At 49.6% G+C, this 22040-nt stretch overlaps 2 protein-coding genes across 9 annotated transcripts; one reads left to right on the top strand and one right to left on the bottom strand.

Moving 5' to 3' along the window:
- Positions 1-17: 17 nt before the first annotated feature.
- Ncaph2 (non-SMC condensin II complex subunit H2) lies at positions 18-16275 on the bottom strand. Of its 8 annotated transcripts, XM_060388825.1 has the most exons (21): positions 16148-16239; positions 15867-15930; positions 11671-11772; positions 8716-8771; positions 8515-8596; positions 8370-8438; positions 8203-8282; positions 7975-8117; positions 7529-7603; positions 6912-7009; positions 2229-2300; positions 1936-2002; positions 1695-1802; positions 1557-1610; positions 1326-1396; positions 1147-1240; positions 978-1049; positions 813-868; positions 627-728; positions 376-525; positions 18-308 (listed from the first exon to the last, which is right to left on the bottom strand). In XM_060388825.1, exons 1-21 carry the CDS (start codon positions 16153-16155, stop codon positions 168-170), a joined length of 1764 nt encoding a protein of 587 aa, XP_060244808.1. In that variant the 5' UTR covers positions 16156-16239; the 3' UTR covers positions 18-167. The 8 variants fall into 8 exon arrangements, with proteins under 8 accessions (XP_060244808.1, XP_060244807.1, XP_021494613.1 ...); XM_060388824.1 differs by lacking the exon at positions 15867-15930 and having other exon boundaries at positions 6912-7006; positions 16055-16275; XM_021638938.2 differs by lacking the exon at positions 15867-15930 and having other exon boundaries at positions 978-1046; positions 16055-16274.
- Positions 16276-16429: 154 nt separating this feature from the next.
- Lmf2 (lipase maturation factor 2) lies at positions 16430-20829 on the top strand. The gene is made up of 14 exons (XM_021638987.2): positions 16430-16693; positions 17181-17434; positions 17525-17553; positions 17679-17893; positions 17967-18145; positions 18366-18507; positions 18640-18774; positions 18846-18951; positions 19031-19127; positions 19200-19382; positions 19459-19627; positions 19707-19818; positions 19893-19989; positions 20086-20829. Exons 1-14 carry the CDS (start codon positions 16600-16602, stop codon positions 20386-20388), a joined length of 2115 nt encoding a protein of 704 aa, XP_021494662.1. The 5' UTR covers positions 16430-16599; the 3' UTR covers positions 20389-20829.
- Positions 20830-22040: the final 1211 nt, after the last annotated feature.

Genomic DNA, 22040 nt, shown 5'->3' on the forward strand with positions numbered 1-22040 from the left:
GCAGTCCATTTAAGTGGTTTGTTGGGTGAACAGGTACGGTAGCAATACCACTTTATTAGGCTAGGCCAGCCAGTAGGCAGCACTGGAGTAAATGGCCCCACCGCACATTAGGGACACAAGGCTTCCATGTATGTACTGCCTTCCACCCCTGCCTCAGCACTCTGCACTCAAGGCTGGGCCATGGATGGGGCAGCATAGGTCTGGAAGCGCGTGTGGGCTCGCTGGTGTGTAAGCAGTCTCAGAGACATGGTGTCCACAGCTGCCTCCAGTCCTGGCTGCTGGGTGATCTCCACCGTATAGTCATTAGCCTGTGGAGACGAGGCATCAGCAGAGTCCCGGGGTGTTTCCCCATCCCTTGCACCCCAGGCCACTTACTAGTTGCAAGGAGGCCAGCATGGAGCGGCACACCTCAAAAGCAGGCTGCCCAGCCACAAGCTCTGCAAAGGGACACCACTCATTGAGCTGGGGGAACCGTGAAACCAACTGGTCCCCATAGGTGTGGATATCAAAGGGCACGTGCTGCTCCTACACAGGAAAGGGACATGTTAGCTCCAAGTGGAGAGACAGTTCTGGACAAAGCAAAGGCTGGTGGTAGGAGGCTCTAGTTCCCAAGCAGCATGCCTTACCTGCTCCTGGAGCACTGGCTGAATGGTGTTTTCCCAGTCCCTGATGCGTTGGCTCAGCTCTGTCTCCTGAACAAACTTCTGGGAGGTGGCAATGAAGAGTTCCTGCAGAAGGACCAGTGGGTTCTCCCTTGCCCCTAAGGACCCAGGAGGCCCCCCACGGCTCCCACCTCTGTGACCCAGGCCTACCACATTTCTTCGGACCAGCTCCTCGTATCTCAGGGACTCTGGCATAGCCTCTGCATCTAGAAAGCCCAACCATGAGCTGCTGCAGCCATAGGGCCACATGTTCTCCCCTCCTGCAGTTGTTGCTCCCTCAGCACATCTCAGTACTGTCTCAGCACCCAGACCTACCTAGGTCAGCAGCTTCCCCAGGCATCACCTCCTCAGGCTTTGCATACTCTTCAGGCTCTAGAAAGTCATCTGCTGAGACATGGGAGAGGTGACCAGGCAGCTGCTCAGCCAGCAGTAGGTGCTGAGAACACGAACACCCTCCCCCCACGGCCCATCAACAGGCATCTACCTGCTACCCCTAGTTCTTCTAGGGACTCTTCCAAGCGTTCCTCCTCTACAGGCCATAGATCCTCCTTGGCCCTGGGCAGCCATCTCTCAGTCACCTATCCGGAGAACATGTGTGAGGAAACTCATCTTCCAGGCCCTGTGGGGTCTCTGACTATGGGTACAAGTACTATGGGTACTTGCCTTACGTCTCCGCAGCTTCTGAAGGGTCTCTAGTTGTTCTTTTACATGTTTCCAGTACAGGACTTCCATGTCTGCAGACAAAGACCTTCTGAGGAGCTTCCCCATCCAGCCCAAGCTCACACTTGTCCACCCAGAACTTCAAGTGACCCTGGCAGGGAGGATGGGGGTAGAGCTGGGGAAGGTAGGTAAAGACTATCTTCTCTGACTAGGTACACAAGACCCCAGCCTCACCTGCAAAGGTTGGGCCCTTCCGCCGAAGCCTCCTGCCTTCAGTATGTTCAGCATCTGTGAGAGAGTGGTTAGCAAGAGCCAGGCCAAAACTCGCAGCACTCAGGCAAAAGGGTGTGCCGCTTTAGCCCACTCACTCACAGGCAGCTAGGTACCACTGGTGGAAGTCCTGTAGCTTGGTGATACCCTTCCTCTTGCGCTTCTGTCCTGGAGTCTCTTCCACACAGGATGGCACAGAGTAGGGTTTCCCTGGCGGCAGAGGGGGACTGCCTCAAGAGTAGCCAAGGAAAGGGGATACAGAACCCCCCTCCCATCCATTACCTCATTAACTCAGTATCCCTAGGCAGGGGAGCATGAGTGAGGTACCACCAATCCTACTTACCTTTCTGGAAGAGCTTAAAGTCCAGGGAGTCAAAGGGGTCCAGGCTCTGCCAGGGGTCTGGGGTCTCCTGAAACACACAAAAAAGCGGAAGCTGAGTTGGGGAAAGCATAAGCCCTCCCTACCAGAGCTGAAACATGTGGTGACAACCCAGGATCAGAGGCCCAGAGCTGCATGGTGGAGGATTTAAGTTTCTGGAAGAAGTGTTGTTCTAAAGGCCAACAGAGCAAAGGCAGGACGGGTGATGTCCTTAAACATACCCTCCTGCCAGGGCACAGGGACCTGGCATTCCTTACCTGTAGCCGGGAGGAAGGTTCTAGGGCCCCTTGTCGTTCCCTCAGCATGTATCTCCTTGGCAAGGTGACATCCTGCAAGAAATAGCCCATAGGCTCTCCTCTCCTGTCCACCCAAGGCTCTCAAGATCCCAGAGGTTCTGCTTAGGCTCACATCAAAACCATGTGCGCCTGGTTCAAGGACCCTCTTAGGGCCTGAATCAAAGATCAAAAAGTAAAAACTTTAAGGAGGGGCTGGGAAAAGTGGGTAGGTGCCCTGCGAGCATGAGCACCTGAGTTCAGTCCCTAACACATAAAGTCTAAGGTGTAATGGAAGTTTTGGTTTCTTTCTGTATTAATGCTTTTGTTTGAATCCCAAGTGTGGGATTTTAATTGGGCTATAGTTTGTCCACACCTGTTAACTGTCATGTGCGGGGTGTGATCCTTGCCAGCTGGTAACGTCCTTCCATGTGCAGCACAGAGAGGGGCGTGGTCTAGGACTCTGAGAGTATAAATATGAGAGCAAGAAATCGACCATGTGGCATTCGGTGTTGATGTGTGGCATGGAGCAGTTTGGAGAGACCAGAGACAGTATGACGGTTTGGAGGAGACAGACTAGAGAAATGCTTCAGGGTGCAGTGACATGGAGATTGGTATAGAGCCCTAAAAGAACCCCTTGACCCTAAATAGCTGGAAGAAGTAAAGGGGTCTGGGTCCCCTCCACCCACTAACATTTTCTTTCTCCAACTTAAGGTTGGTGATTACTGAAAGGAAGGTAGAGGCCTAAACACCCCAAACAGAATTAAAAAACAAAAACAGACTGCTACAGGTGGCTTTCTGCTACACTAAGGAAGTGGTTCTCAACCTTCCTAATGCTGTGACCCTTTAATATAGTTCCTCATGTTGTGGTGACCCCAACCATAAAAGTATTTTCACTACTACTTCCTAATTTTGCTAGTGTAATGAGTCATAACCGTCCTGCAAGGAAGCTCAAGCTCAGGAAATAAACAACTCAAAAGCTTCAGGAAGTTTCTAAAACTGACCAGATTCACTAAGCCCCTAACTCCTCAGGAGTTTAAAAACAATGAAGACTGCTGAGAGAAGGTTCTCCAACAGCCTAAACACTTAGGTTTAGAAGCAGAGATCAGCCAAACTGTGTATAAGACGCTCAGACAAGCTGAGCCATCAGCAAAGGCCACTCTCCAACCTGCTGAGCTACCTGCTGCCTGTGCAGTGGCTCCAGGCTTACAGCTTTTAAGTTCCCTGTACAGCGTGAGTAGGCCTTCGTTCACATCTCCCCAGAAAGAATGTCACCCAGCATCCAACTGACACCTGAACAGGTGAGTGACAGAACAAAAGAGGATGAAACAGAAGTACTTGAGAGGGGGCTGGAGAGATGGCTCAGTGGTTAAGAGCACTGTTTGCTCTTCCAGAGGTCCTGAGTTCAATTCCCAGCAACCACATGGTGGCTCACAACCATCTATAAAGTGATCTAGTGCCCTTGTCTGTCACTTATATACATAAAATAAATAAATAAATCTTAAAAAAAAAAAAGTACTTGAGAAGGGAATGTCAGGGTGACAGTCTTCATCTATGTGCTATGGGATGGCATGCCTGGCTTGATGAGGCGGTTCCATCATAGGAATATGGAGATGCCCTGAAAACAGCTAAAAGGTTTGAGAAAATTCTGTGCTCTCTGACAGTGCACCAGGATGGAAATTATCAGCACAAGGCGGAGGAAGTTGCTTGGCTATTGCTGTGTAGTGTAAGAAATGTACTTGAGGCAGAGATGGCAGCCAAGCGAGAACTTCTTTGTATAAGGAAGAAATTGCAATTGCAACAATAAAGGGAGACGCAGTTAGCAACTCTCATGCTAGCCTCTGATCTGGCAGGTAAATGAGATAAATTAGAGGATAAAACAGAGGCACTGACTTGCTATTTCTTAGAGCTTGGAGGCTGAAAGGAAAATAACATACAAATTAGATTCATGTTCAAAAGCCCTTCCTGGGATCTAAGAAATCAAAACCCATGGAAATAATAAGAGTAAGGAGGAGAACATGACAAAATGTGATTACAAAGCCAGGCGTGTTGGCAAATGCCTTTGATCCCAACACTCTGGGAGGAAGAGGCAGGTGGATCACTGTAAGTTTGAGGCCAGCCTGGTCTACAACTTGAGTCCAGGACAGCCAAGGCTACACAGAGAAACCCTGTCTCAAAAAAAAAAAAAAAAGATAAAATACCCCTCAGGTCCGACCTGTAATGGTAAAAAAGGGAAAAATGTGTGATCCAGCATGAGATAAAGAAAATAACAATGGCCCAGTACAAGAAACTATGGTAATCAGTACTTGAGCTACTGGAGGTGGGGAACACTTTTAAAGGAGTAATGCTGTCTCCCCCCCAACACACACCCCCAAAAAGGATCCTGCTACAGCCTAGCTTGTGAGGTTGTGGGACATGGAAGTGGATGGGTTTGGCCTGACAGCTATGGAGGTAGAAAATGAAAATGAATACTGTAACTACCCATTCCTCCTTAAGGCAAAGGATGCATAGCTAGAGACATGGAGGGAATCAGTAGGATTGGCTTATTAGAGCCATTAGGAACTTGGTTACCTATCTGAGGTCCGCAGAAATGTCTGGGGATGAAAAATTAGCAGAGGAAGGATAAAGCACTTGTAAGGGAACTGGGACTAGGAGCAGCTGTGTCTGAACATCCATTTGCCAGGCCACACAGAACTATGTTCACAGGACAGGTCTTAAGAAGTGACCTTGAGATTGGCATGGGGACAGAGGTAAGGGTCTAGGAGTCCTGTGGTGAGGTGTGATCTTGATGATGCAGGAGAGGCTTTGGCAGATCTGAGCAGTATAGTTCAGCATATGAATCAAGTTAGTAAGGTGCTAAAGCAGTTGGGAGAGAGAAGCACAAACCATGGGCCCTCTGTATTACTGTATAATGGTATAACTGTGTGTGACTAGAACACAAAGGCTCACGAAACTTTTGAGCAGGCTATGTGCCCCACTAGCTCACTGTCCCTTCCTGCACACTACAAGTTCAGAAGCCTATAGCTAGGGGCTATGGCAAAATCAACCAGAGCAAACAGTTGCTGTAGGACTTTTGGTCTCAATCTCGCACAGAAGCAGAAGCGTGGTATTGGGGAGGTGGAGACAGGCCGCTTCATGGGGTTGATTGGCAGGCTGGCCTAGCCTAACAGATGAGCCCCCAGGACTTCGTGAGACCCTATCTCAGAAAACAGGGCAGGAACTGGAGATGGCTCATCAGTTAAGAGCCTGGCTCCTCCTACACAGGACCCAAGTCTGGTTCCTAACACACTCTTCTGACCTCCACAGGCACCATGAATGCATGCATATAGTTTACTCACACACATGAAATAAAAGGAAATTAAATGAAACTCAAGCCTCTGGCCCCTACATACACAAACATAAACAATCCTAAGGAGAACTAGTCATCGGGAAAATTTTGCCAAGGAAAATTTTCCTTTAAAAACGCAGTATCGCTGGTGTGTCACTCTATAGGATAGTAGCGTGTACAATACACTAGGTACAACAGCTAACACCATAAATATAAATAACTGAACAAACAAGGAGGGAGCATGATATCCTGGCATGGTGGCTCATACTTGTCCCAACACTTGGGAGGCTGAGCCAAAAGGATCACACAAGTTCAAGATTAGCCTGGGCTACAAAATGAGGCCCTAGCTCCAATAACCAAACCAAACTAAATTAATAATAGACTATAACATCCATCCGGAATTAATAAATGTTACCATATACTCCTAAATACATCAGACTGGTTCTGGAAGAAAGAATTTCTCCCTTTTTGGTGGAGAAGGGAGAATCACACACTCTCATGTTTAGTCTTGTTAGCCAGCTTGTTTTGGGTGTGCTGTCTCAACCGTCCAGGATTGGAATTCCCCACAGGCTGCTGCACCTACCCAACATTTATGTGGCTTCTGGGGCGCTAAACCCTGGTCCGTGGGTCCCCATGCTTATACAACAAGTGTTTTAACCACTGAGCCATCTTCCTAGCTCACCAGTGGATTTTTTTTTTCCAAGACAGGCTCTCAATACATAGCTTAAGCTGGCCTAAAACCCTTCACAATCCTGCCTCAGTCCCCAGGGTTTAGGGATTACAAGCATCAATGACCCTGCCTGAGTGTTTTTTTTATTTTGTTTTGTTTTGTTTTTTAATTCTGTATGTGTGTGGAGAGGCAGTCAATGCACATGCCTGTGGAGGTGGTACTAGATGCTTATTGGAGCTGGAGTGACCAACAGTTCCCTGACACGCATGCTGGGACCAGAACTTGGGCCCTCTGCAAAGCCAGTACACACTCTTAACTGCTGAGCCATCGCTACAGGCTGCTAGTTATTTACCGTATTCTTACTATAGTGCTGGGGATTAAACTCAGGGCTTCCCATAGGTTAGTCAAGAATTCCAGCACGCAGCTACATCCCCAACCATTCTACTTAAAGAGGGGGGCTGCCATTAAACAGTCTGTCTGGAGAATGGCCAGACTTTTGGATAAACACCCCCTCTGAGAGGATCCGCAAAATTAGAATGATGGACAATACCAATGTGCCAGACAGGGGCCAACGCCACTACACTGTTGTCCCCATGTGATGTTAATTCTGCCCCAGGACCAGGCTTGCTCCGTTGACAGCTTGAGCTCTGCAGCTTCACTGGTATCCCACCTGCTGTGAGGTCCTGGGCTCTGCAGGCTCTAGAGCAACCTCCGGAAGCTCTGCTACATCCTCTGCATCCTCATCTCCACCGCTGAGCTCTGGGCCTTCTAGAGAAATGTTTGGGCAAGAACCAAGAAACCAGTTAGCCCTAAAGAGGCTGGAGGCTAGGCAGCAGATGGAGCTCCCATGAGGGGGCTCACGGCCAACTCTCAGAGGAGATAGACAGGCCAATCTCTCCTCAGCATCATGTTAGCACTTGAAAAACTGAACCAGGCTTTATCCTCTCTTCCTCATACTGGCATGCTTTGGTTAGTTTACCATATTTTTCGCAAATATTTATGTAGTTGCTTATTTACTTATTAATGCTGGGGATTGAACCCTGGTGCTACAACCAAACTACAAATATTCTTTGTTGCCATCTACATTTACCCAGAAGAGACTCAGGAAAGCAAATCTCACTGAAGACTGAGCCCCAGCACAGACAGCCAACAGAAGACTATATCTGCTACTATTAGGACTGTTCCCCAAAAACCAATGAACAGGAAGCAGACAAGACAGGCAGAGAAACTGAGAGCACCCAAAGTCAGATCCCGCTGAGCTCTGCCTCCCTGATGCTCTCTTCTCACCTGGCTCTTGGGAGATGTTGAGTACAGGAACAGGACTGCCATTCCTACAAACTTCCATTGGCTGCTCCTCAGCATCTGGGAGAGATAGATAGTAAACTGGTCAGGGCCAGCGCCACCCCTACAAGGTCCCCCCCTGGTGCCCAATGAGCCTTTCTAGACCATCAGGCGAAAGCAGAACCCAGCAGGCCCCAAGCCCGGGATTAAGGAGAACACCAGGTACCAGACCCCTAGTACTGAGTTGAGCTATAACCTTGTTGTCTGGCAAGCAAGGTACAAAAAAGATGAGGGAGAGAAGCTCTGGCCAGCCTATACAAAGTTGAAAAGGCAGGCAGCATGAGACAGCTTCTAAGACTAGAGATGGCAGGCATAAAGCACCCAACAGTAGTCTCCCAGAAGAGAGACTTGCACTGCTTCCTCCCCACTAAGCCCCACATCCAAACCCTTACCTTTCTGGCTCGTCACGGGGTAGACATCCACAGGCTCCACAGGACACATCCCCACTGGATCCAACATAAAGGAGCCTCTGGGGTGAGGGGTAGACGTGTTCATCCTGAAATCCTTCCGGCTGGCCAAGACCTCACCCTGACAGCTGTGTTGGCAAAAACATACTTGCTGCAGAGGCCCTTCCAGGCAGGCTTCCTGCCCCTCTCTCCCACGCTAGCTCAAAGCTGTACCTATACAAGGGGCTGTTGTTCTTTTCCAATTCATCAGGGGCCACCAGGGCCATGGGCAGAAGGGGTATGATAAGCAGCTCCTGTGGGTGGGGAGGGGAGAGCTCTGAGTTCTACATGGGGCAGCACTAAGATTGCCATCCCCACCTTACAAGGACCAAGATACTCACACTGCATGCCTGGTCATTTTTCAGATCTACATTAGCCCGGGAGTCAGGGAAGTCATCCAGTGACAGGAGCTGCAGGAGACAGCAAGTACACATGGGAGCAGGGCCAGGCAAGCACACAGGGCAGAGTCTACATGCCCCAACTCACCTCATCCTCTGTTTCATCGGGCGTCCTTGAATTGACAGCCCTGTTGCTCCCATCTTCCTGTACAGATTGCTGCTTGGCTTGCCTGAGAGAGTAAAACATACCAAGGACATCCTGGGAAGCTTCAGGAGCCTCCCAAGCTGAAAGCAGGGCACAGTTAAGAGGATGACAGCCTCTTCCCCAGGGCTCATTTGTAGTACTCACCTCTTGCCAGAAATAAAATCGAGAGCCTGGTAGACCAGCAAGTAGAGGTACTCCACCTGGCAACCAGAGGCAGGCAGTAAGGATGTGGAAAGGACAGGCCTATCCAAAATGCTGCTTGGGAACATCCCCCAGAGCAGGAGACCTTTCTTATTAGACACTAGTACACACCAAATTTGGCCATCACCTCCAAATCTCCATACAAGCCAAGCGGTTTTCCTACTATTAAGTAATTCCCACTATTCAGAGTGGTGGTATATGCCTGCAACCTCAGCACATGGAAACAGGAGGATTATCATGAGTTTGATGCCAGTCAATGCATCAGTAAGTTCTGGGTTAGAGTGTGAGACCCCATCTCAAAAAAACAAACTAAAAACTTGACAAGCTTGCTCCAGTACTCACAGGCTAAAGCAAGAGAATCTTAGATTCAAGGCCAGGCTGGGCTGTATGCCAAGCTACTGTCTGAAAACAAGGCAAATGGATACACAAACAAAAACACGAAAATGCAAACATAAAAATAATTCTCTGGGGCTGAGAAATAGTCAGCAGTTAAGAGTGTTTGCTATTCTTTCAGAGAACCTGAATTTGGTTTCCAGCACCCACAGCAGATACTCACAACCACTTGTAACTCCAACTCCAGGGGAATCTGATGCCTTAGGCCTCAGAGAGTACCTGCACTTGTGTGCACACACCCACACACATAAGTACCAGATGAAACCATAAGCAAACACATGAATCTGAGTTTGAATCCTCAGAATTCAAGTTAAAAAGCTAAACATGGCAGTGCATGCTTGTAACCCCAGACTTGAGGAAGGCTGGGACAGCAGAGATAAAAGGAGCCCTGAATCCAGGCATGTTGGTGTATGCCTGTAATCCCAGCATTCAGAGAGGTGGAGGCAGGCAGAGCTCTGTGAGTTCAAGGCCAGCCTGGTCTACAAAGCTGGTCTTGTACTGTCCAGGACAACCATAGCTACACAGAGAAACCTTGTCTCAGTAAAACAAAACAAAACAAAGGAGTCCTGAGGCTCACAAAGGAATCAGTAAGCTTCAGGTTAAGTGAGAGACCCTGTCTCAAAAAAAAAAAAAAAAGTGGACGGAGATCAAGTAAAGAAACAAGACATCAATTTCAAGGTTCCACACTCATGTCCACACACATGCACAGAACACAAGTACATAACAAAAATAATGAAGTCAAGACAAACCAGTCTCATCAGAATCACTTTGACAGCTGGAGTCTCTACCTCTTCCCTGTCCCATAGTCCACAAATCCACAAGTGCAGCCTCCTCGACACAGGTCATAGCCATGTGACAATGGGTGCTCACCATGCATGGAGCAGAGTCTCACACATAGTACCCACTGTTCTTTTGCCCAGTCCAAGGCCAGCTGCAGCTCCTTCTCCTAGCTAGGCTACCCCATTCACAGGAAGATGCTGTGAGTCTCTGACAGCCCTCTGAGAACACAAGGTCCATAGTGGACCAGCCTGATCTTTCACTTGCTTCTTTTCTTTCATTCTTCTTCCTTTCTTATGTTTGTTTGTTTTGAGAAAGGGTTTCACTGTGTAACCCTTGTTGTTCTGGAACTCACTTTGTAGTCCAGGCTGGGCTCAAATTCAGAGATCTGCCTGCCTCTGCCTGGGATTAAAGGTGTTCACCATGGCCACCTGACTTTTCACTTGCTTCTTACTGGTCTCCAGTTGGGGGTTGGTCTTGTGCACTGTGTATTCAGATGCTGATTTCTGTGCCCAGAGATCTGGTTGCATTGTCATTACTATTGAAGAACAGTAATATAAAAATTGTTCTCCATTATCTCTGATTGGTGGAGCAGAGAGAAGAGGATGAGGTCAGCATGAGAGTCACCATGAGGAGGAAGACTGCTTGAGCAGGAGCATGATGCTTATACAGCAGAGTTCTGCCAGCTGAACCATCTCTTGGTCTTGCCATTTGAAACTCAAATTTACCTGGGCATTGTAGAACATGCCTGCTATCCAAACACCTGAGTTGCAAAGGCAAGGATATCAGGGGTTCAAGGCAATCCTCAGCCACAGAATAAGCTCAAGGCCAATTTGAGCTAATAAAATCCTGCCTCAAAAAAGAACAGTTTGGAAGCCACACAGTGATGCATACCTATAATCCCAGCACTTGCCTATAATCCTAACACTTGGAGAGACAGAGGCAGGCGGATCTCTGTGAGTTTGAGGCCAGCCCGGTCTCCAAAGCAAGTCTAGGACAGCCAAGATGAGACAGAGAAACTGTTAGTATTTAGGCAGCCTGCTTCTGGTTTGCCTAGCAATATATGATGTCATCATGTGTCACTGGCCAGATAGACACTCCTGGCAGGTGTGGTTCATCTGCGCAGGAGCTATAAATGGACCCCTGCCTCTTACTTTGCTCTCTTGCTCTCGTTCTCTCTCCTTTCTCTGTTGGGACACCCCCCAACCACGTCTCTCTCTTTCCTTTTTCTCTCTATCTCTCCACCACCATCCAACAAATCTCTTTTATATAACATCTGTTGTGTGTGTGGCATCACTTTAAAATAAATACTAACAGAAACCCTGTCAAAAAAAAAAAAAACTCAACATGTTGGGGATATAGCTCAGTTGGTGAAGCATGTGAAGCATGCATGAAGCCCTAGCTTTGACCCCCAGCCCATGGACTGCAAAAATTGGACATGGTGAATTACACCTGTCATACTGACACTCCAGGAGGTGGAGGGAAAGGCACCAGAAGTTCAAGGCTATCTTCCTAGGATATACATAGCATTTGACATCAGCCTGGGATGCATGGAATGGATCTCAAAAAAGCAAACTATAAACTCCAGGTTTTCTTTGGCATTGAAAGCTGTGAAGCAATCTGAAGTGTGACCCACAGTATAGGCAAGTTACAGATAACTGTACACTGCTATTGCCCTGAAAGGAGCCCAACACTAAAGCACAAACAGCAGCAGTACGTGGAACCCACCTTTTTACTGTAGACACAGGCTGAGCCCTGGATCAACAGTGCTGCCTCAATGAAGTTCATTGTGGTTTTGCCTTCATCAAAAGAAATGCAGATCTGGTCCAGCTGCAAGAAAGAACATTAGTGAGCTGGACTTGGTGGGAGTGCCTATGATCCCAGCAGTTGGGAGACTGAGGCAGGATTCAAGGTCAACCTGGAACAGTCTCAAAGAAAATCAGATACAGTACAGAAGCCTCTGCTCACTTCCTCCCAGCGCAGCTCAATCTACCACACACAAACACGGATAGCTGCAAGTCTTGATCTTGCCAGGTGCCTCTGGGTGTTTCTAGAGGAAAGCTAGATCTTTGTGATTCTCCTAGTTCCCAGATCCTTTGAGACCAAGTGTTTTGGAAGAGGGAGGTCTCCAAAGGATACTGCATATCAGCTCTCATCAGCCCTCCACATTGTACCCACCCAGGTACAAAAACTGACTGGGACAGAATCCAGCAGAAAGACCCTTTACCCTAAGAGAAGGAAAAGAAGACAGAGACAAATACAGCACTCTCTATCCTTTGATTGGAAAAAGCAGGAAATGGTGCCATAAGCAGCTCTCCTCTGCAATCCTTCGTGGCCTCTGTGAGCCTTGGCTCTTAACCAGTGTTTTGGTTAATTTTTTCCCCTTGAACAGGAATGGGCAGATGCAAACCTTCTAACACGTGCATCTGTCCAACCCTGTTCAAGCTACCAGCCATACACATGTCAACAATTGCTAAACCTATCCTCAGAACAGCTTTCTTCCTGAGGGGTTCTATTTACAAATACCTACTGAGGATCTCAGGAAAAAAAAAAAATCAAGACACCCACAGAACAGTTGTTCCTCAAGGTATTGGGGATTGAACTCATGGTTCTTGCAGACACTCTTATCCCATATGTCCACCTGTCTTATTCAGCTATCCAGATTTTGATAAACAAGAGTCAAATGGACAGGTCCATGCTGGACTCCAAGCATCCCCACTGAACCCCGGAAACTGAAGGATCTCAGCTCCTCTCTTCTTTTGCTCACCTGCCCGTTCAACCTAGCATCAGACCCTTACCACTTCAGCTTACTCGCTAATGCCAGCTGCTCTGACCCAGCCCAACCTCAAACAGGGCTCTCCCAGACCTCCAGTCTTTTCTTGTCTGCTCTTTACAGGCTTCCTGCCACTCAGGGGAAAAAATAGAAATTCAAAACAAGGCCTCCAAGGGATGTCTCTAAACTCACCAGTCTCTTCCAGCTACCAATCTTCCCCTATGAGCTGTATTTTCATTTCTTCCACTGAGGCAAGTACCATGTCCCCTCTAGACTGCTTCAGCTTACCAGACATGGCACCTGCTTTTACCGCAGATAAAATCAAGTCCCTCAGTCAAAGCCTTCATAGTATCCTAAGCTTTTCCTTCCAATCTAACACTTGTTTGTAACAACACAGAGATACAGGCAGTGGGGGGGAATAGATCTGCTTTGTCCACTATCAACTGTGACTTCCGGCATATGCAGTGAAAACAAATGCAGTAAAAACCTGAGGGCTTTAAACAAAGCAATGCTAATGACTATTTTGTTGTAAAGACTACATTGATTTCTATAAGACATAAAGAAACAATGCTTAGGCCAAACAATATCCAACAATGTGGTTCCTACTTTGATACCCATCCTCCCTATTAGCAGGAATTTTATCAAAGCATGCATTACTCTTTGCTTTGCTTGTTATCCTTTTTTTTTTTTTAAGGCAGTTCTTGTCACACAATAAATACTTACCAACAATAGATAAATAAAAGAAAGTAATGTCATAAGGTATGTTAGAACACGCTGGTAACTATAAGAAAAACAAAAAGAGAACATGGACAGCACCAGTGGCCAAGATATCAAAGTGTCAGATGTAGAATAGTCACACTCTTGTTATTTGAAATTTGAAAGTCTCATATAGCTCAGGCTAGCTTCAAATTTATTCTGTAGCCAAAAATGATATTGAACTGATCCTCCTATCTCCACCTACCAAGTACTAAGGTCACAGAAATAATGTCAACAAACCTGGCAGTAGAAAAGAAGTTTTATGTAAAGCAGAATGGCTGACCAAGCCAGGAAGCAAATTTATAGGTGTCCCCCCAGACCCTTTTATAGAAACGGATTCCACAGCCTGACCTAACACTGTTCTTGGCATTTCTCAACCACCTATGCAGTGCAGGTTGATCGTCGGATCACACATTCATTTAATAAGCATTTGTCCGGTACCTAATATCTGTCAGGCATTTGACAAAGTAGAAGAAAGCATATATGTAGTCTCCACCCTTTTAGAATTTACACTCAGAATTTAGGGTGGAGTTTGAACTCTGAGTTCAAAGCCAACCTGGTCTACAAAGCAAGTCCAGGACAGCCAGGGCTACACAGAGAAACCCTGTCGGGGGGGGGGGGGAAGAGAACAAACTCCCACAAGCTGTCATCTGACTTCCACAAGCACACTGGCATACATGCACCCATGCTCATAATAAAATGAAATTACAAAAGCAAACAAACACAAAAACCACACAAGGTAAAGAATATCCATAGGTGAAGCCACAACTACTGAGCAACAAATGCAGTGAAAACCTGAGGGCTTTAAACAAAGCAATATTGTGGCCTCACTACATTTTTTTCCCCCAAAGATGTGCATATGCTTGCAAGGGTCCATGGGACCAGAAGATGGTCCTAGAATCCTTGAAAGCAGAGTTAAAGGCTATTGTAAGGTGCATGATTTCGGCTCTGAGAACCAAACCCAGGGCCTCTGCAGGAACAGCAAGTACTCTTAACCACAGTCATCTCTCTAGAGATGATTTAATTTTCTAAAAAAAAATGCCTGCATGCATTCTGTGCACCACTTGTGTGTTGGGTGCCAGCAGAGGCCAGATGGCAGTATTGGATGCCCTGGAACTGGAGTTACAGATAGGTCTGGTCTGTCCTGTGGGTGCTTGGAATCGAACCTAGGTCCTCTGGAAGACCAGCCAGTGCTCTGAACTGATGAACCATCTCTCCAGTTCACTGTACCCCATCCCTGTCTCCAGTTTTAATTCTTCATACTGGATGGTGTCCATCTAGGAACTTGGATGAGGTTTTAAATATCTAGGTTTAATAGGCCTAGACCAGACATAATGGGAAACAGATGAGCTGAAGTGATATTCTGGCAATATAACTATAAAAACTCTTTACCAAAATAGATGGCTAGAATTTGAACCAAAAATCAAAGGCTCCACTTTAAATAAAACCCAAGCGCTCATGTAATGCTTCAGCACATGCCACGGGAGTGGCTAGAACAAACAGATTTGGTGGTGGCACTGGAACAGCTTACAAGGAGCAGTATGGGTGTATCCCACCAGATGGGGTTGAAACCCTGTATTTTAAAAATCACACAAGGAAGATTTTCTATTTTTAAGGGAAAGAAGGCTCCACCCCGAGAAGCTCAACACTTGAGAGAAAAAAAAAAGAAGCAGTGAAATAGAAATTCTATAAGTCCTCTTTCAAAAAGGCAGTTGTCAGACCAGCAAATGCTCCCCAAATGAATTACAAGACGTTTCGCGCGTCTCTTGAAAGAAGAACACTACACGATTTGTAACTATTCAGCACTGGAATTCGATTATTTTGGGCTGAGGAGAGAAAAATGCAGACGGAGCGGACAGATCCTTAAGAGATAAGACACTTCAGCTAAAAATGGAGGAATGAAATGCTGACAGGCGAGCCTACCACACATATCGGGGGCGGATCCTTCTGGAAAAAACTGGCTCAAGTTACAAGCGCCGGGGGTGGGTGCGTCCGGGTACTCTAGGGAGAAGACGTGGGCGGAGCTTGAGGTCTAAGACCCGAAAACCCTTTCCCTTCCGGATCCAGATCTCTCAAATACAGTAGGAGTCCAGGTAGGGGCGATTAGCACTTGCAAATAACCGGGAGACTGAGACAAAATTTCGAGTTTAAGGCCTCCCTCGGCCTGGCTCAAGAAGAAAAAAAGGCCTCAAAAAAGTTAAAAAAGCTAGTGACAGAGCAGTTGTCAAGCTTGTACAAAGGTAGGTCAAATGCCTAGCACTGCAAAAAAATAAAAACAAAAACAAAAATCATGCTTCCTAATCTATTGCACCCCCCAAACGAAAACGGAAGTAATGTATTTATTGGGGGGAAAAATGAGTATCACCCAACCAAGGCAATTACACAGCTCACTAACCGGGAGAGACATAAAAATGACAGCTCCAGAGTCATCATAACTGAGGAAAGTTCCGAGAGGCAGACTGGAGTTGAGGGAGTAAAGAAACAAGACTGAGGACAAAACACCAGACGGCTACAGACCCGGAGGCGGAGGGAGGCAGTGCAGCCTGGGTCCCCAGGCCCGTGCCGTTCCCCCGCCGCCCTCACCTCCTCCAGATACTCGCCCAGCTGGGTCGCCACATCCACCTCCCAGTTCTTAGTGAGATCCCGGATGGGCTGCAGGAGGTGAGCAAAGCGCACCTCCACATCCTCCATGTCCAGAAAGGGACTACAGGCCCGGGACCATACTCTGGCTCCGGATAGGGCCAGCAAGCTTAACCAGCCACTGGTTGTGGCGGCATTTTGGTGTTCCCGCCCAGGAAGTCCGTCCCCAGGGCGCGGCGCGCACACCTATGACGTAATGCGAGCCCAGATTTGAAGAGGTAAATGGAAGCACACGAGGAAAAAAAAGGCGGCCCTCGCGGGGGCGGGGCCTACGCGAAGGGCGTGGCTACGCGTTTAGGGCGGTCCTTTAGCCGATGACACTGAGTTTATGGGCGGGTTAGCGGTGGATTTCTTAGCGCCTGGAGCTCCCGGACTAGACCGGACGGATCTGAGCTGGGGCGTGGTGCAGAGGCGGAGCTGTAGCGGAGTTGCGGGGGGGTGGTGGGAGGGGACCAGCGGGCATTGCTTCTGCGGACCGCGTAGCGGACATGGCGAGCTCCCGGGTCCCACGGCAGCTTTTCCTACAGGGTGTGGCCGCAGTCTACTTGTTCGCCTTTGCGTCCCTGTACACCCAGATCCCAGGTGAGGGCGCCGAGGGTGGAAGGATCACACGTGGTATCATCCCTTCCTTCACCCTGCATACGAGCTCCCTGAGACGGGTGTGAAGTCCAGGCCTCTCTCTACTCGGGATCAGGGGACGTTAGTTTGTGTACTGCGGGCAACCAGAGTGCGAAGGGAGAAAGGTGTGCAGGGTGGGTTTCCCGTAACTATTAGGTTTCTCGTCTAGGCTTAAAGAACCCCGAGGGAAATGGGTGATAGAGTTCAACCTGGACTCTGTGGGGCAGGTAGGAAAGGGATGGGCTCTACTTGGGGGAAGGTCTTCTGGACATGAGGTTGGGGTGAGCATCTGGCAGAGCAAGTTTTACCTGGGGTGGGAACATCTGCAGGCACAACCTGGGGTGCAGGGAGCATTAGGAGGCGCTGGAGCTGGTGATGAGCATCTTCAGGACCTAACCTCGGATGAATTTAGTTTAGGAAGGCAGTGTCTAACGGATATGCCCTCCCACAGGCCTCTATGGCCCAGAAGGCATCCTTCCTGCTCGAAGAACACTGCGGCCCCAAGGCAAGGGTCGATGGCAGCAGCTGTGGGAAACACCAACGCTGCTGTGGGAGGCACCAAGACTGGGGCTGGATACTGCCCAGGGTCTGGATCTGCTGACCCTGTTGGGCACCATGCTAGCCCTGGGTCCCCTGCTCTTGAACTCCCTGCGACATCCCCTCATCTACCTGCTGCTCTGGGCTGCCTACCTGTCCGTGTGCCAGGCAAGTGCCAGCCTGTGTCTAAGCTACCCACTCTGCCTCACCTGACGCAGCAGGCACAAAATGGCTCTCTAACAGCTCCTCTCCCTACAGGTGGGCCAAGTGTTCCTTTATTTCCAGTGGTGAGTGACTCCTGGGTCAATTCTGCCTGAGGCTGGGCGGGGATGTTTGCTTCTTCTGGGATGACCCCGTGAGGGAAGCAGCCTTAACAGGGAGGAACCCTTTATAATATTTCCTCTCCCTGTAGGGATTCCCTGCTGCTGGAGACAGGCTTCCTGGCTATACTGGTAGCCCCACTGAGGCAGCCTTCCAACCACAAGAACCCCCAGGGTGGATTAGCAGGGGCCTTCCCCCATGAAGACCTCCCGTTCTGGCTCGTGCGCTGGCTGCTGTTTCGACTCATGTTCGCCTCCGGTGTGGTCAAGCTGACCAGCCGCTGCCCTGCGTGGTGGGGCCTGACTGGTAAGGCCCCGAGCCTGAAGCTGGGATGGTCTGGAAGCTCTCACCAGCCCTGACCTCCACCCATCACCCGCAGCCCTCACCTACCACTATGAGACACAATGCCTGCCCACACCCGCTGCGTGGTTTGCCCACCACCTGCCAGTCTGGCTGCACAAGCTCAGCGTGGTCGCCACCTTCCTCATCGAGATTGCGGTGCCCCCTCTGTTCTTCGCCCCGATCCGTCGCCTGCGATTGACTGCCTTCTATGCTCAGGTGGGTAGGAGAGGGCGTCGACTTCACCCCTGGCCAGTGAGTCTTGTTGGGAGTGGAGCAGTCCTTGGAGTGGTCAGGTGACGGGTGCTGTGGGGAAAGCATTGTGGACAGGGAGATGTGTTACTCAGTTCAGGTTGTGTACTGAAAATGTCAGCCTGGAAGTCAGTAGGGCCCAGGAAGGACAGCCCTCCATAGATCTGATTGTAGGCCTTCCTTGCAGGCATTATTGCAAGTCCTGATTATCATTACCGGCAACTACAATTTCTTCAACCTGCTAACCTTGGTGCTCACCACTACCCTCCTGGATGACCGGCACCTCTCTGCTGAGCCTGGCCCCAGATGCCACAAGAAGATGCCCACCTGTGAGTGCCATCCTGTCGTGACCACCAACCTGACATCATCTGCCTAGTATTTCCAAAGAACCCCTTCTCCACCTCCACCTCAGCCCCTTGGCTGCAGACCCTCAGCCAACCTGTGACTGTCCTTTCCCATAGCCTGGCCCAAGGCCCTGCTGACCATGCTGTCCCTACTGCTGGAACTGACTGTCTATGGGCTGCTGGCCTATGGCACCGTCCACTACTTTGGCCTGGAAATTGACTGGCAGGAGCATATCATCGTCTCTAAAACCAGTGAGTGCCAACCCGGGGATCTAAGGAAAAGGGCTGGGTGGTCCGCTAATCACAGTCCCCTCCCTTGGCAGCCTTCACCTTCCACCAGTTCTCCCAGTGGCTGAAGATGATAACCCTGCCTACTGTGTGGCTGGGGGCAGCCTCCCTGGCCTGGGAGTTGCTCGTTGCCCTTTGGAGGTATGTATGTGCCTGAAGGCAGTGGGGAAGAGGCTGCTTTCAGAACAGGCCTGACCATACTTGGGCCCCCTGTTCCCAGGTGGATTCACGTACAAGGATGGCTCCGGAAGTTCTTTGCCAGTATCCAGCTCTCCATCCTGGGCACTGCCACGGTGGCCTTGTTCTTGATCAGCCTTGTAGGTAACACTGTGGAGAACGGGGTTGAGGGTAAGAGGGACAGCACTGAGCTATTCCCTTCTTGCCTACAGGTACCTTACTCCTATGTGGAGCCTGGGACCCATGGGCGTCTCTGGACTGGGGCTCATCGCCTGTTCAGTTCCGTGGAGCATCTTCAGCTGGCCAACTCATTTGGCCTTTTCCGCCGGATGACTGGTCTGGGTGGGCGGCCCGAAGTGGTACTGGAGGGCAGCTATGATGGACACCATTGGACAGTGAGTCCTCCCAAAGGATGTGGGGGTAAAGGGACCAAGTCCAGCCTTCCCAGCTAACCATCTGTCCATCTGTCAGGAGATTGAATTCATGTACAAACCTGGGAATGTGAGTCGACCACCCCCTTTCCTGATACCTCACCAGCCACGCCTTGATTGGCAGATGTGGTTTGCAGCCCTTGGCCCACATACACACAGCCCCTGGTTCACCAGCCTGGTGCTACGTCTCCTGCAGGGCAAGGAGCCAGGTGAGGGGTAAACTGGGAGAGGGGCTGGGAAGGGAAGGAAAGGTGCAGAGCCGTGTTCAGCTCTCTTCTCCCGCCACAGTGATCCGGCTGGTCCAGAACCATGTTGAGAAGTATCCCTTTCATGATAAGCCACCCACCTACCTGAGGGCCCAGCGCTATAAGTACTGGTTCTCAAAGCCTGGGGATCGAAGGTAGGACTGCAGTGATGGATGGGGTGCCAGGGCCTGGGCTGTGGCCACACGCTCACCATCCAGTTCTGTTACAGCGAGTGGTGGAACCGCCAGTGGGTAGAGGAATTCTTCCCACCTGTATCCCTAGGGGACCCAGCACTGGAGACACTGCTCCAACAGTTTGGACTTCAGGTATGAAGGAGTGAGCTGGTCTGTGAGAGGTTAGCAGGGTGTTGGCCCGTGGCAGGCATAAACCTTGTGAGCTTTTCTCGGTCATTGTCTCCATAGGATAAGAGTCCACTCCGGGCCCGCAGCTCCAGCAATGCCCTAGCTCAGACACTGAACTGGGTGCGGCTGCAGCTGTCTCCTCTAGAGCCTTCCATCCTGCTGTGGGGGCTCTTAGGGACAGTGGTGACTATCCGAGTTGTGCAGACCCTACTCACCCCCCATCGGCTCCAGTCCTCAAAACTGGCCAAAGAGGAAAAACGTAAGCAAACGCCCAAGAAGGAGTCCAGAGCTAACTCTGAGCAGGCTGCCCCCGCCCTCAGCAGCAACAGCAGTGACTCCTCGGCCCCCCGGCGGAAAAAATAGCTTCATGTGCATCAGCCAGCCACATGTGTTGACGGAGCCAGATCCCCAGGATTCCAGCCCATGTCTTGACACGGCCCAGCCATTGTGCCTTAGCCAGTCCTGCCAGGGCAGGTGCAGACCCGAGCGCTGCCCCTGAGGATTGCCAGGTGTTACTTGAAAGCCCTACTTGTCCCTCTACACCAACCACATCCCTCGCCAGTCACCTTCTACTGTCTTGGCAGCCAACCCAGAAGTGGACATGTGAGCAGCTCAGGACTTTTCCTGGAACACTGTAATCAGGGTACCCATAGGTGCAAAGGCCTGAGTCTGGAGCTCCTACCCAGCCCCACTGTGGAGAGGGTGAGCTAGACCCACTGAGGAGAGGAGCCAAGGGAAGTGAGTCCGTGAAGCGGTGCCTGCCTGTCCCTCGGACTGCACCAATAAAGGCACCATTTCTACATACCCGTTGGCTAGCGGTTTCTTCCTTCTGGGGTGGCCTGATAGTGGTACATCCTGGACTGGTTATTAACCAGGCTGAATGGGCTCCCTCCTCGTCACTCAGTGTTCTCCATAAAATAAACAAAAAGGCACAGCCTGGCAGACCTGCACAGTAAGGGCTGTGAGGCCAATGGAGAAAGGTGAGCCACCCAAGCCGGGTGTGATGGAGAGCGCCATAAATCCCAGCACTCAGGGAAGCAGAGGCATGCAGATCACTGAGTTCAAGGCCAACCTGGTCTACAAAGCGAGTCCAGGACAGCCAGGGCTACACAGAGAAACCCTGTCTTGAGAAACATAAATAAATAAATAGCTAGAAATAGAGCCACCCAAAGACCAGGGAACTTTTCAGAACACTGCCCTCTGTCTATCTCCTGCCTTAAGATCAGAGTGTTTAAAGAATAAAGGGAAAGAGAAATGGTTGTTAGCAGAGGTGCCAGACCTGGGATGGAAAAAGGTGAATGAGGTCACCTAGTCTAACCTTGTCCTGGGAAGAGGACAGGTGGGGCTGGAGTCTATCTCTCAGGGTCAGGCTGTCAGATCCCTCCTGCAACAAAGCTTTCTTTACCCCGACTCTTTTTGCTCTCCCAGTGCAGCTTCCAGATTGAGCTACATTGGCTGGCCAACAAACCCCAGTGACCCTCCTGTCTGCTTATCCTCCAGACTGGCATAGCTGGCACGTATTTGTAGTTTTCTTTGAGTGGAAGTTTTTCTGTTGTTTGTTTTGTTTTGTTTCTTTGAGAAGGGTTTCTCTCTGTAGCCCTGGCTGAACTGGAGCTCTCTCTATAGACCAGGCTGGCCTCAGACTCAAAGATCCACCTGCCTCTGCCTCCCAAGTGCTGGGATTAAAGAATACACGCCTAGCCATGCCCAGTTTTCTTACATGTTGTGGAGATCTGCTTCATGCCAAGCACTTTGCTAACTAGACCCTCTCCCCAACCCCTTGACCATTTTTTAAAGATTTGCCTTTATTGTTCTTAGTTACATGCGTGTCTGGGTGTGTACATGTGAGCACAGGTGGCAGAGATGGCAGGACCTGGAGTTACAGTTGTGAGCCAGCAGCCGTGGGTGCTAACAACTGACCTTGGATCCTCTGAAAGAGTGGCACACACTCCTTAACTGCTAAGCCATCAGTATCTTTAAGTATGTGTTTTTGTAGCACTCATAATATTTTGTAA

The sequence above is a fragment of the Meriones unguiculatus genome, chromosome 8, assembly GCF_030254825.1.
Source record: "Meriones unguiculatus strain TT.TT164.6M chromosome 8, Bangor_MerUng_6.1, whole genome shotgun sequence".
Classification (NCBI taxonomy): Eukaryota; Metazoa; Chordata; class Mammalia; order Rodentia; family Muridae; genus Meriones; species Meriones unguiculatus.